This window comes from Blennius ocellaris (assembly GCF_963422515.1).
Source record: "Blennius ocellaris genome assembly, chromosome: 10".
Lineage (NCBI taxonomy): Eukaryota > Metazoa > Chordata > Actinopteri > Blenniiformes > Blenniidae > Blennius > Blennius ocellaris.
This window is the reverse complement of record NC_137659.1, coordinates 3573134-3588071: the sequence shown is the minus strand read 5'-3', so window position 1 is coordinate 3588071 and position 14938 is coordinate 3573134. Positions and strand designations below refer to the sequence as shown.

The window sequence follows — 14938 nt, the reverse complement described above, 5'->3', positions numbered from 1 at the left end:
TCCACAGAAACGTCCAGCTTAAATGTTTAAAAAAAAAAAGGCCACCAGGCAGCTTACCGTTGACGCAGATCTCATACGGAGAACACAGCTCGCTTTCAAACAGGCAACCTGTGAACAGAAACACACGTCAGCAAGAAGAGTAACTCGTTCCGGTAACTGACTTCATTATGATGTACAACGTCTCATTGTACTGCTTCTCCTCATGTTACTGCTGGTTTTCATCACTGGTCTCACTCACTTGTTCTGATTCTCAGAGGATCTATATTTCCATAATGAGTGATGTACATTTATCCTCTTATAGTACGACAGTGGTGTTTGGAGAAGGCAAACACAATAATAAATAAATAAATAAAATCACATTTGGTAAACGATCACTTCTACTAATCACGTAAAAAGAGTTTAATATTTCTTTGAATGGATGAAGACAGATTTCCATTCTGGACATCATTTTCCCGAATAGCAAGTTTAGATTATTTTATCTAATAGAATAATAAAACACCATAGAGGATACATAAAACTCAATAATTACAGAGGACCACTCCCATAAAACTGTTATGAATAAGTATGCATTCATATTTTTTTCTGCTTTTTGGGGCTAAATCTTTAAAGAAATGTTTGTCCTGATCAAGCCTTTCAATACAGGTTCACCTATAATACTGACACATTTGTAATATATTGTTCCATTTTGGACATAGTTCAATTTTGATTATCATGATGAATGAATTAACTTAATTTAGTTGAACTACAAAATCACATACAACTCCAACATTCTACACAAATCCTTTTATGTACACACACATATAGAAATAAAATCTAAATTTGAAAAAGTGAAAAACAAAAAAATATCCATTTGTGCAACTTAATCCTTAGTCCTGCAACCAACAAATTACTGTGAAGCCACCATTTATGTGATTATAAAATATGTCTCTAGATTCAGATATGAGTATTAAACAATCCTGGCCTGCATAGTTAAAGCTTAGCTCACTAATGGTAAAACAATATTTAATGAAAAAAACGATAGTAATGCCAATTAAAATGAACGGTAATTGTCTGCCAACAGGTGGGAAGAAATACACAAACACGATGGGGAAAAAAAACTGTCTGGATTAGCCAGCTTTCTGTCGGGGTGCGGGCTGGAGCTGGAAGAATAATGGGATGCTGTCGCCATGGCAACACCGGTCTCCTCTCCGAGAGCATCTCTGCCTCGCAGGGATCAAAGAGTGGCAGCGATTACCTCCACTCATCCAGCCTTATCCGTGCCGCACCGGCTCCGTCTACCTGGAGCTCACCACCGCACTGAATAAAAGACATGAAAACCCTTTTGGGCACCGAGCAGCTCTACTAGAACTCTTTTGGAGTTATTGCGACTGCAGGCCAGCCGTCCTCCGGCTGATGTGCTGATATGAAGGGAAAAACCTCCCACAACAAACACAGAAAAGAAATTGTAGCTTTTGCCCTGTTTTAATGCCATTTGAGGTTAAATCAACTTGCCATATTGATTTCCAACACTCTCCCACTATAAATCATAAAAGATAAATTATGATTTTTTTTTTTTTTTAAATACTTATGTCCAATAAACTTTCTTCCCTCCAGGGGGCACCACTCTTAAAAACATCACCACACTTTGTTTAATGTGATGCCCAACTCGCATTTGGATACAGAAAGTATGCCTGGGGTGTCAAACATCAGGTAAAAACCAATCCAGCCAAACTACCGAGCAAATGCTTAAAATTCTAAGAACACTTTGATTTTAACACATTTCGCAAGAGAACACAACACTTGAGTATTGCATTTTGCACCACAAAGTATCATTACAAATCGTTCATAATATAGTTCTACACAACCTTCAATGTGTAGAACAATGATGAAATAAAGATTTTTTTTTTTTTTCTTTCTTCCACCCAGTCTCAGTCTGCAGGCTGGTGGAAGAGTCAGAGAAAAAAAATGAGTTTGCGTGCAGCTCCTGGACTTTTTTTGCTGGGTGGTTTCATCAGCGCACGGCAGCAGAGTGTGAAATAAGGCCGCGGCATCGCACGGACAGTCGGTGCCAAAGGGAATTTCAATCAGCTCCACCCTGTGAGCAACGAGCAGCGTCCAGCCTGGCAGGGCCGGGGCAAGCTCAACACACACACACAACACTACATTTCCCACAATGCCATCTGTCCGTTTGCACTCGGATGAGAGTAATTTAATTAGAGGATACGTGGAGACTTCAACTTGAAGACGATGGATTCAGGTATTAGTAAGACTAATGGCAGGCGATGAGTGAGGCCATGATCTGCATTATACAAGGAAAGAAAACTAATTGATTTCACTGATTTGACTCCTTGTTTGTTGATGTCATTTCTTTGTAATTATCGAAGGATGAAAAAAAAAAAAGTACAATATTCAGCTGAAAAGAGCTTGGAAAACAGTCAATTACAAACTATGGAAAATAATGAGAATGATTGGTTATTTATTAATCTGATGAAATTAATTGTTCATCTTGGCGTGGAGACATTTATTCAATGGATTATTAAAATTGTAGCATTTTTTTCTGTCAGACTTGCTATTTTCATCTAATACTTTTTTTTCTCCTGATAATACTTTTCAGTTAAGAAACACACACAAAATACGAAGAAAATAATGGATAAACAATGAAGTAAATTGGTCAAAGGCATTTATTCAGTTTTATGAAGAAAGTTTATATTATGATTTAGGTTAATATACTCGTGAGCAAAAATGAAAAAGTTGTGAAAAGTTCACCATAAATAAACTAATAAGTAGAGTTGGAGAATATGTTAAGTTGCTGCCCGTGTGGATAATGTTTGTAGCTCGTCTTATGGCATCAACATGTTTCATGTCTTATTTGAGAAGTTTCCATGTTTTTGAACACGTTATAAAAATGTTCACGGATTGTAAACAACTTTAAGATAAAACTCTCCCATTGAAAGTGGCTCCGATAGTAAAGCGTGCTTCGTATTTCATCGGTCACTACGCCCGGTAGCACTGTTTCTTTATATTTCTACTCTGACCTTCTGTTTTTCTGGAACACAATATTATCTCTCAGGCTGTGTTTACATCTCTGAACACTAGATAAGAAGCCGGGGTTTGCGGGATCGAGCCTTTTTAACGCCCCCCCCCCCTCTGTCTTTGTAGATTTATTTTTAGTTTGTCCACAGACTGACTCACGCTCAGGTTTTTCCCCGCTGCTGATAAAACGGCGGCTGCTGATTGGCCGCCGTCTCCAGTCTGGAGCGAAGCGTTTTCCCTTCCTTTGGTCCGTAAGAAAGCGGCGAGCCAATTTGTTTGGGCGGCAGCACTGAGAGAAATGATCAATCGCGACGACATCGCCACCTGACAATTCAGACGGGCGCAGGAGGAGTGGATTTGCTAGCAAAGGCAGCGTTTGATCATTCTCATTCTGGGAATCCATTTCTCAATTAGTGGGTGTGCAGAAACTCCCCTTCTTAAATCAGAGGTAATCTCTCTTCGTCATCCTTTCCTCGGGTCTCCCACAGCGACACAAACCACCACCTTCATCCTTTTGTCCTTTCTCTTCCTCCTCTCTCTTTTTTTTTTTTGGAAAGCTCCAGCATTGATCCGTCTGGGCAAACAAAGCAGCAGTGCTTATAATAAAAAAGCTTTGACTGTCAGGAGTTTGCTTGCCTGCGCTGTAAACCCGGAGTCATTTCAAAATGTGAGCACCTTTGCAGTGCTTCAACCACATCGTCCCAACAAGAAATTCTTTTTAGTTTGACACCAGAAAACCAAATGTTCCTCCAGATAAAACATAATGGCATCCATCTGGAATAAAACTATGCTTTTTTTGAAATGTGTAATAAGTTGCTGTCGCTGCAGGCCCCGTTTACACATTTTTGGCTCAGAGAAGTTTTGCGTTTACACGGCAACGTTTTGAGAAGAAAAAAAAAAACGGAAACCGCAGAAACGCTAAAAAAAAACGATGTAATTTGCATGCCAGGCCATGAGTGGGCGCTGTTTGTTTTTCTAATGAAGCCACACACGCATCCATGCACTATGAACATTGAGAACGGCGAGTGCACAGGTTTTCATATGGACAGACGTCGACAGACTCAGCGCTAGCGAAAACGGCACCAAAAAGAGAAACGTGTCTGCTCAGTTGCGTGGAAACTGTTTGCAAGCCATAAAATATCCCCGGAGCGGACTGGGCGCTCTCCAGTGAATCCGAGCAGGAAGCACAACAAACCCTGCAGGGCCGAGCGGGCGAGTTTCACCGAGACAAATGCTCCGAACAGATGCAGTTTCACCTGCGCTGTGACGAGAAAGCAGAAGAATGGAGGGTGGGGGGGGGGGGGGGGGGGGGGGGGGGGAATCGGTCGGTGCAGCCAAAGGACCGACAGCTTGCAGCAGGCAGGGATGAAGAGAGGCAGGACGATTCACCAAGTCCGGGGATTAATGACCAACCGTTCAGGGAGACGACTTCTCGGGGGAAAAGAATGTAATCTTCCCCACAGTGTGACGTCTGCAAACAAACCTTCTTTTTTTTTCTCAACACACAAGAGCAAAACGCTATAAACATTGACAATGGGAGTACATGGATACTCGCGTGGACAGACGACCAAGTTGGATGCAATTGCAGGCGACTGTCAACTATAAAACTGACAAAAACCCAGGAGAATTTGAACTGGGAGTCATGACACTCTGGAGGCAAACACTGTTGTTATTGCCTTCGCCAAGGAAGTTATAAAATCAAACATGTTTATCTGTCTGTCTGTTAACAAGATATCTCAAAATCGAATGAGCGAATCTTCATGAAAATTGGTACACAGGTGCATTTTGATCAAAGGAAGAACCCACTAAACTTTGGTGGTGATCTGGATCTAAATACTTGCTACAAGACAATATTTTGTCTTATCTTGTGTTCTTTCAAATCATGAAATAAAATCGGCAAACTGAATAAAAGAATAAAGGCACTTGATCTGGGTGTGGAATATGTGTCATTTCCCTGTGTCCATGTCGACCCTTTGGCAGAGGTCAGAAATCTCAGATTGCTCTTGTTGTCCATCGACTCATCCCAGCATTTCAGCAACAAAAAGTTGCGTTGTCAGTGGCCCTGAGAAAAGTTGTTGCGTAAACACACACACAAAACCCAACAAACGTCATTGTTGTCCCTTGAAAACCTTGTTGCGTAAGCAAAGTTTATGTTTGTTTAAAGCGATTTGTCTGATGAGTAGTTCTGGAAGAATAAAGAGTTACTTAAATGTGTTAAGTCTCGGCAAAAAAAAAAAAAAAAACGGTTGCGGGATTCATCGCTTTCCATTTTATGGTCCAATTAGGGTGCTCCGCTGCCGTGACATCACCACCCTCGCACCCGCCTCCTCGCCCGTCTCTGTGTATCAGACCTCGGCGACGGCGAAGCACCTCGACCCACAAATCAGCACGAAGGAGATCTTCATGAGCGTTGCCGTGGCGACAGTCGCACCGGGTGCATCGGCGTGACCTTCTCCGGGCCCGAGTTAATGATTAAGGAGACTCGCAGCTGAAAGCCGTCCGCCGTTCAAATCCCAGGACGAGCAAAAAAATAAAGAATCTGCTGTCTCACGACCACTTAATTTTCAAAATATCAAGGTATAAAAATGCTAGAGGTGAAGGGTTTTTATTTATTATTCATATCAGGTTATAACGCTGTGTATTTCAATTCAGGAGTTCCAGTTTCAGACTCGTTTGCGGGAAAACAAATGTCTGAAAAGGCAATCCCAACACCGAGAAGCCTCTTTAATTTGCTTTGTAAGAAAAGACAGTCGGCCTTCTAGTCGCACAGGCGGTTTTGGATTGTTCATGTTGGGACTTAAAAATGCAGATCTCACTGTGAGATTGAATAGATTTGTCGAGCACGGCAGGTTCCTTCATATGGATTTGTGGAAATGTGATTAAGGACAATGCAATACGTGTCTTTGGTAACAGCAGCACAAAATATGGAGCTGAAGTTTAGAGATACAACGGAGTCAATTTTCAATGAGGAAAACATGACATGTGAACTGATGCAAGCCTAAAAAAGCAACATTTTACTAAAACGGACCAATGGATGGAGACGATGGTGCATTAATGGTTGGATGGATGGATGCAGTCGTGTTACTATATCAAAAGGTATAGTAACCGAGCAGAAAATGGCCAATAAAAGCCAAATCTACACATTAAATATGGCACCAATGCATCATCCTTCATCTGAACCAGTTACAATACAGCTTCCTGTTGACGGTCTCTTATTTACATTAGTTTGCATGCATGAAGTGGACATTGATTCAAAAGTATGGATTGCAAGATATCAGTGATAATGTGATGATCCTGTCGAGTTTTGCAATAAATATAAACACGCAGATGATAATATCATCTTTATCTTCAAAATAACGGCAGTTAATAGCGCTTCCTCTGATTGGCCAAATATGTCGCCACGCTTCAGTCACAGTCTTTCAAGATGCGTATAATGCGCAAGTTCATATCGCGATAACAATAAATCTGTATTGTAATGTGCGGATCGAGCTCAAATTAACAACAATAACTGAAAGTAGGCCATCTTTTTTTTTTTTTTTTTTCCACCATGAAGCCCCACAAAACAGCCTCGGATCTGATTTTTCAACGGCGCTCGAGATTCAAGAAAGTATGTTTCATTTTTCGTGTTTCAGTTTTCATTTTTTGACGTGTAGATTTCCTCAGCTCATTAAAAAAAAAAAACCCAAAACAAAACATGACTCTAAAGTGGCCCTGATGGCTAACTCTATGCCTTTCAGGGAGTCAGACAGGTTGAAAACATGCCCTACATCACAATACCGTTATATCAGAGTGCGATGACAACACTAAAATGACATTTCTCCACCAGGCTTTGACAACCTGGAGATAAATATAGCGGGGAAAATACCAGTCGGAGAAATGTAAAGCCCCTAAATAAAAGAAAGGGAGTTATTAATCATCAAAAGCAGGTGCTGAGAAGAAGAATGGCGTCAGAGTATGACGAAGAGAACTGTAGACTACTCCGTCTCCTCAGCTGAGCCCTTCCTGTGGCTACCATACACTGCATGTCGGTTATGTAATCCAGAGGAGAGAGGAGGAGACAGGGGGGGGGAGACACACACACACACACACACACACACACTCTCAACACCACCAGCTTCTTCCCGCTCTTCCTCCTCCCTCCTCATCCTCCTCCCATCATCAGCTACAACACAGCTCTGCATCAGCGATCCTGCAGGCTCCCAACCTCGACACAACATTAGATATCTGCTATTTATAGACTCTGCATGGGAGAAACTAATGTCGCCGGCACACACGTGCACGTTTACATTTCCGATCAATAGCCGGAGAGCGCAGGGCTGGAAATTGGAGAGTGCCTGTATGATCTCATTTTTCAGGGTTTCACAGTGATTGTGATCGCTGATGGATGAGGCCGCCTCTTGTTTACAAGTGGCGAGCAAGGAGCTCAGTGAGCCGTTATTACAATAGTTTCTACACATTTCATCTACGTCATCAGTTTTTATGGATTCTGCGACATTAGATCTGTTTGCCTGGATTGTAACTTTGAAACACGTCAACTGAGCTCGTGACTTGATCTCTTCCTTTTTTCTGTTATCTTTAATAGAAATACTGAGTTTTGATGTTTTCAATTAAGAATTTCACATGCAACATGTACAATGTTTTGATATTATTTTGTTAGGGAGGAGCCCATTTCTTTTATATATATATCACTGATATCATTTAGATTGATTTAGTCTATTGTTTTTTTTAAATTAATCAAAAAAAACCTCAAATGAATATTCTGAAATTTAAACTTTTTTTGTTTTTTATATGAGCTTTGATTTCACTTTGTAATTTTTTTTATGTTGCTTCAGTTATTGCCTTCATAATCCTTAATTAAATAAGAAAAGAAATATTTGTATATTTAAAAATATACAAAAACTTTTGTTTAGATATCAAAATGTATTTTTTTTATGTTATAATAAGCTCTTCCTTTTTATTTTTTATATTTTACGGTGACATCGTTGATTACTTTATTCTGGGTTTTTTTTTCAAACTTGGATTTAATTTTGTTATTAAATTAAACAAAGGTTATCTCATTTAAATGTTGTATTGTACTTCGATTTCTTTTCAAAAATTGTTATCAAGAATATGACAACAATAATTATACTTTAGAAAAATACATACAATTTCTTTTAAACTGTTTTTTATATCAAGATGCAATCTTTCAAACATTTAAACCAATTAATAACTACTTTGATTTTATTTTTGTTACCTCACCTGGATTTTGCACTGTTTTAATTAAATGTTTTATATATATTTATTTAAAACACTTGTTCAATTAAATATAAGGTTGGTTTTTTTTATATTTTTTTTATTTAAGAAGTTTTTTGAGACTTTCACAACTTTGGGTAGAAATATTCTTCTTTAGAATATAGTACTTTGTCATTTATATTTCTTTTAAATATTCATGATGAACTATATTTGTCTCTACATATATTTTGAAATCTTGTCATAGATTCACATTCAGATTTGCTGTCGTTGTGGTATAATAAATTACAGCCTTTTGTGAAATTCTGTAATAATTATGAGTTGTTGACATGTTCAGGCCTTCTTCCTATAATAAATCTGCTGTATCTTCTCCATCCTGCATGATGATGATAAAAAAAAAAACACTCCAGGTTGGATTTTAAACGTGTTGGAGAGCTTCACCGTGTTTGTGCGCTTCTTCCAACATCATTCCCACAATTACGCTCAACATAACGATTGATAATCATCATAATCATCCACTCACCGAAGCTCCTGTCAGCAGCAGCAGCAGCGGGGAAGCGGCTCAGGGAAGCGGCGATCAGGAGGAGGAAGGAGCGCGGATCCATGCCTCTTCTTCTTCGGGGTTCTTCGCTTTCGTCGGTGCGTTAACAGGCCATGTTCCGGCTTCGCGCTCCGGCGCTCAGCGGGGCGGCTTCAGGCGTCCGACCCGGACAGAGGGGGCCCTCTCCGCGGCTGCACGAGGGTCGGAGGATGGATGGAGGGATTTGACGGATGGCTGGAAGTCGGGATGGAGGAAGAGAGGAGGAGGAGGAGGAGGGATACAGGGCGTTTCTGCAGCTGGGCGCACACGAGCTCATCAATGCACGTGCGCTCAGACGCGCTACATCCGGTGGAGACCGCCACAATAATGGTCAGAGTCACGCAAATCCCATTAGACGGGCGGCGAAATGTTGATTTATTTATCAAATTTATTCAAATGTGATCGAACAAAACCAAGATTACATATTTTCTTTCATAAAATTCTGTCTCATTTTAGCTGTGTGTCTTTTTTGATCAGTGTTTTTTTCTATTGATATTTGCACACATATATATATATATATATATATATATATATATGTAAAAAATGGATATTAATTTTACATTAGAGTGCCAGGGAAAAATGTCCCGGGAAACTACTTTAAAAAAACTACTTGGCACTTCTTCAAAAAAAGTAGTTAGGTTCCAGTCATACATAGGCAGATGAGAAAAGACTATCTTATATTTTCAGTAATAAAGGACAATCCGGGAAAACCTGAATTCAATATTTGGTGATTTATTCACCTAAAGTTCATTAAAAAATACAAGCACAAACTTGAAAGAAAAAAAGCAAACTAAAATATATAGCAGCGTCACAGTGCGAGCGCTTATTGAAACAGAGGAGTTCGCGTTGGAGGCAGTTCAGTGTCGCTCGGGGCTTCAGTCTGAGTCGGTGTCGTGGCGCCTCCTGTGGCGGTCCGGAGAACCCCTGGGGCGGTGGTGAGGCCCCCCACCAGCTGAGTGGCAGTGGGACGGCCGGGCTCCGGTCGGACTGTGGTGGGATGTGTGGTGATGATGATGATGGTCCTTTCTGTGCCTGAGGAGTCAGATTCAAACAGGAAGTGACGACATGATCCGAGCTTTTTTTTTTTCTATCCCATGTTTGGTTGTTTTGGGTCTCATTTTGGCTTTTTAAAAATATCTTTCAGTTATCCTGCATATATACACATCTTATTTTTTAGGGCTAAACAATATTAAATAAACATATGAATTTGAACCCCCATCGATTGTCTCCATCACACGTGCATCAGTAGTGGCCCTTTAACTTTATTTCAGTCAATTTGTGTCTTTTACTTGTACTTATGCTATATTTCAGTTACTTAGTGTAACGTGTAGTGGGTTCACTTTGCTTAAAATGTATTTATATTGCTTTCCTGTTTCATTTTTGTAGCTGTATGTTTCATATCTCAGTCATTTATGTCCTGTTTTGTGTCACATTCTGATCATTTCGATTAAAATCTTCCTTTCGTCTCACATTTAAGTAATTTTTGTCAGATTCTAATGGTTTTGTATCATATACTGGTCACTGTTGTCAAATCCGAGCAGCTTATTGTCAAAATTATTCGACTTTGTGCATTATTACATACAAATCTTTTAAAACTGCTGCCAATTGCTGCTGAAAATTCTTGTTAAGTCTTGGCGCCCCCTAGTGACGGTCACATAGTAAAGGAGAATTCCTTCTTTTCATTTAAATATTGTTTGGCGTGTGCATCTAACCGTTTTCTGTTGTCGTCTGACTCTGAGGACGACGAGTCCTCCCTCTGTCTTTTCTTCTTCTTTTCTTTCTTCTTCTTTTTCTCCTTTTTGCTCTTTTTCTCCTTTTTCTTCTTTTTGCTCTCATGTCTGAAAAGTAACATTAAAAATACATCTTAACCACTGTAATCCCAGCAGTAATATGTACTAATGTATAGGAGTTACTGCATTCTCAGCAACAATGAAATGAAATGTAATGTAATCACTCATTAGTAATCAGTGTCATTACTCAGCAGTGAAATGTCAGTGTAATAGAGTAATCACATTATATCTTTATGACTGATTATTGCCCAGTTGTAATGTGACTACTCAACAGTTGTGTAATGTGATTACTTTGCTGTAGTCCATTACAGATGGGAGTAATGCAACTACCCTACAGTAATCTCACAGTATAGTATTACTGCTCAGTAATCCGTTAGACAGGAGTTGTGTGAATACCCTGCAGTAATCTGACTGCCCAGCAGTAATCCATTACAGACAAGAGAAAGGTGATTACTCAGCAGTAATCCATTACAGGCAGGAGTAATGTGATTACAGTAACTCCTCGGTCTCACCGGGGTTGCGGCTCGTGTTGCGGGACGCTCTCGGACGTTGGGGTTTCTGAAGCTTCGACTCGACCCTCCGTTTTGTGGTGCTGCACAAAAAAAAAAAAGGTCGCCTTTAATTTCCTGTTCTAATATTTCTGCAATGAGATTCAGGTGTTCACAGCTCTTCTCCAAATATGACAAGAGGGTTATGAGAGGATTCGCTGCACGAGTCCTAAATTGGTTTTTAAAGAAAAAACAAAAATCACAATGCAACTTTTGCATCAATGGATAATAAAAGCTTTGTCGCCACGTTCGGCTCGGCCCTGATGAAGAGCAACACTCACCGTGAACACCGGCAGCCCCATCTTCACTGCCTCCTTCTCTTGAGGCGACAGCAGCATTTTGCGAGAGCTGCCGCAGAGAGACAAACAAACACTCAGCAATCGGGGAGAATTAGGAAAAGCCGTTCCTTTCGTCATCCACTGTGTTGAAGGCCGAGGTGGATTTAATGGTCAGGAGTCGCCACAGCAACCTGCACTGCAGATCTGGATGGGGTTTTTTTTTATAACCCAGAATGCATTCCTGCTGTAGTGTGGGACTCAAAGCCAGGTATGCTTTAACCACCACCTCAGATGAGCCTCTCAGTGCTTCTATTTGTGGATTTCAATACATTTCTGCTGTGTGTGAGACTCGTTTGTGATTGCTGGGTTTGTTGCCCTCAGTATTGACTCACAGGGCTGTTTTTCTAGGGTTGCGCGACACTGCTACCTAGTGTCATGAAGGCTAATCAATAATGAGACAGTTATACCAAGGACAAAGAAAACGTTTCAAATCAAAACATTTAGTTAACACCTATATTTGATTGTAATTGTAACTCCTGCTGAAGCAGAGTATTCAGGCTCAACGTGTCTCAATAACTTCCTTGTACTAAAAGTTAAATGTGCGCAAGGCTGTTGCATTAAATGTTGTGATGAGTCGTTTTATCTCAATACACAGTGACACACACAACTCTGTGACAGCTTGTCGTTTTTCAGTGACTCTGGAAATGTACATATTATTTTGATTACAAGTTTATTTGTGATGGGTTTAAATAAATAAATAAATAAATAAAAGGCATACTTATAAAACAGTAACCAGTGTTGAAGGAATCATGATGGTTCTTATGGATAGGATATCAGTGGACCTCAGTAAACCCTCTTCCTTTGTTTCCACAGGGTTTTTATGTTTTAAATCAAATTTTTTGAGTATTTTAAGAACATTTTCAGACGGATCACCTGGAGCTTCCCAAACCCGACACTCGATCCACGTTCTTCTCCTCGGAATCGGCTTCTTCCCTCCTACAAACCTCCACCATATCCTTTATAAATAAAAAAAGAAAGAAAACCAAGTCCACACTCAGTTATCTATTGATTTACTAACAGATTATGTAAAGACTGGGGAGTCATCGGCTCGGTCACAGACCTCTTTAGTGAGGCCAGTCGGCGCCCTCTTGATGCTCTTGTGCCCTCTGTTGAGAACGGAAGAGTGGTTATGTCACAGTAACCTTGGTAATCTGGATCAGTTCTCGCTGTGCAGCTTTTACATACAGAGCCGCCATCAGAGCTTCTTCCTCTGCTGCCTTCACTGCGGCCAGCTCCTCCTCTCTGGTCAGAGCTTTTCGGCCAGACTTGTCTTTGGCGTACCACGTCAGGTCTTTGCCTTTCTGCCACCGTCCGACCGGGGCCATCAGAGAGTTTCCTGCAAAATAAGACAGAGATGCAAGGTCGGATGAGAGGTCAGGGATGGAGAGGAGCGTTCATGGTTGGGTTAATTCAGAAAAAATACTGCAGGTCAATTTTCACTTTTAAATTCAGAACACAACACATTAGTTACAGTTTATTGTTTACAGGGCAAGCAAGAGATTTTTTCTGTAAATCAGAACCTATCCAAATCAAAATCCAACAAAAAGATTAAGCCTGGAAGTATTCCATTAAACTGACACCCAGTTGGAACTCAGGCCAAAAAAAGCCAGCCAGTTACATATCCAAACATGGACCTTTAATGTGGTCAGAGATTAGTCTAAATCCAGATAAGAAACCAATTCAAACTGAGGCGACAAAGAGACACAAAGCAGCCAAAAATGCATTCTGGGAACTAAAATCAGGGAGAAACCATCCCAAAAAAATTTATAATAATAATTTACTGTTGGACAGCATTGGCTCGGCATGGATCGCAGACCAGTGGAAAACAAATCTAAAGCCAAGCCTCAAACCACACAAAGCAACCCAAAAAAAAATCAGTCAGAAGCTATTCTGAGCCTCAAACTATGGAACAAAACCATGGGATGCCAAAGTCAAACATGAATCAGAAACCTTTTAGAAAACGGCCCAAAACCGAACTTATCTACACCTGGGCTAAAAAAAAACAAAACAAACTAAACTCAACCTTGACAAAGCTGGTCAGAAAATAGTGTAAAAAAAAAAAACTATTCCAAATCTTAATTAAAAAAAAAAAAACCAGCAATAAAGAAAGATGAGAATGCCAAATTAACTTAAAAAGTCCAGAAAAGGTCCAGAAAGTTGTCAGAGGCCTTGTCAGAAACAGAAAAGTCTTAGAAACCAGAGTAATGAAGTTAGAAAAGTAATCAAACTCAACCAGAAACAGGTCAAAAAAGACAAATCGTGAGCTAAAAGAAACCCCTTGGAACAAAGGTCACAGGCCTAAAGTCAATCAGAAACGACACTAAAATCAACTTTATAATTGTCTAACTTTACAACCAATAGAACCACGTGACGTCCGAGTGTCCGAGTAACGTTACTTTTCGCCTGCGTTACAGGACACGTTGTGTTGCGTTACTTATGACCCAGCTGTGAGTGGCAGCGACGTAGCCGCCGTTTTAATCTCGGGGCGGGAGGTCCGAGGACTGAAGGCGGGCAGAGGGAGTTCGGGTGTGCGGCAAAAACCCGGAGTGGGCAGAGAGCCTCGGTGACATGACGGGGAGCTCCATAGCAGGTAAGGGACACACTTTCCTGGGAGGTTAATGCGCTTTTCTGGGCATCCCACCCACACGTTACCCCGAGGCGGCGGTGACCACAGCGTGTGCGAGTTCGGCTGCTCCGCGACTCACCCAGGTAGTTCTCTCGGTGCTTGTCCACCTTCACGTCGTCCCAGTTGAACTTGTCCTGCCCCCCGCGGACCCCTCCGGCCCGGGACGCGCCGAACATGGCGCAGAGTTGTGGTTTTAGTGCAGAAAGGGGCGCTGGAGAAAAGCGGTGCGTCTGCTGTTAGCCGTTAGCCGCTTTAGCTCTAGTGTTACAGATTAACTGGTTTCCCTGCTGGCTGGTGGGCGACTTCCTTTCAGCGTTGCCCCAAGTCACAGCTGATGTTGAAATAAGCCTCACAACATTTCGAAACTTTATAATAAATGCGTTTGGGAGGCGTTCGTCACGACGGCTACTGATTTCTATCGGGGTTTTAAAATCTGCTCTTGCAAAATGTCAAAGGGAGTCGCTCACTAGTTAACATGGAGACCAGCTCATCCGAAACACCGAAGCTCCGACAGGAAGCTGGTCGACTCGTCATCCGGGAACACTACAGTCTTCCTAGCTTTAGTGTCCGGAGTACCAAGGAGAACAATGGTTCCGTTCTTATACGTGACTGCAAATATTACAACAATACACATTTAACACAGTTATCGCCTTGGACATGTGAATATGTAAACTAATATTTCGAGAGAAGTCCAACTTCATCCATACCTACCATATTTCTACTTGATTACAATGCATGCAGGGAGATTGGCAGTCATCTTGAGTTTTTTCTGTTGCAATAATTACACCAACAGTTGTTCTTTCCAAACTTATTGT

The 14938-nt window shown here is 40.9% G+C and overlaps 2 protein-coding genes across 2 annotated transcripts in view; both read right to left on the bottom strand.

Moving 5' to 3' along the window:
• The window catches only part of LOC308135094 (receptor-type tyrosine-protein phosphatase N2-like), a gene marked incomplete at its 5' end in the record, with an annotated part of 199749 nt that extends 190903 nt beyond the window's left edge, over window positions 1–8846 (bottom strand). Inside the window, 2 exons of the mRNA XM_080502967.1 lie at window positions 58–108; window positions 8765–8846. Coding sequence (XP_080359093.1) covers window positions 58–108; window positions 8765–8846 — 133 coding nt within the window. The remainder of the gene's footprint in view (window positions 1–57; window positions 109–8764) is intronic.
• Window positions 8847–9312: 466 nt separating this feature from the next.
• Window positions 9313–14553, bottom strand: cUnh1orf35 (chromosome Un C1orf35 homolog). The gene is made up of 8 exons (XM_080503428.1): window positions 14203–14553; window positions 12683–12833; window positions 12558–12603; window positions 12371–12453; window positions 11441–11507; window positions 11124–11203; window positions 10534–10659; window positions 9313–9853 (listed from the first exon to the last, which is right to left on the bottom strand). The coding sequence occupies exons 1-8, from the start codon at window positions 14297–14299 to the stop codon at window positions 9697–9699; spliced, it is 807 nt and encodes a 268-aa protein (XP_080359554.1). The 5' UTR covers window positions 14300–14553; the 3' UTR covers window positions 9313–9696.
• Between the last annotated feature and the right edge of the window lie 385 nt (window positions 14554–14938).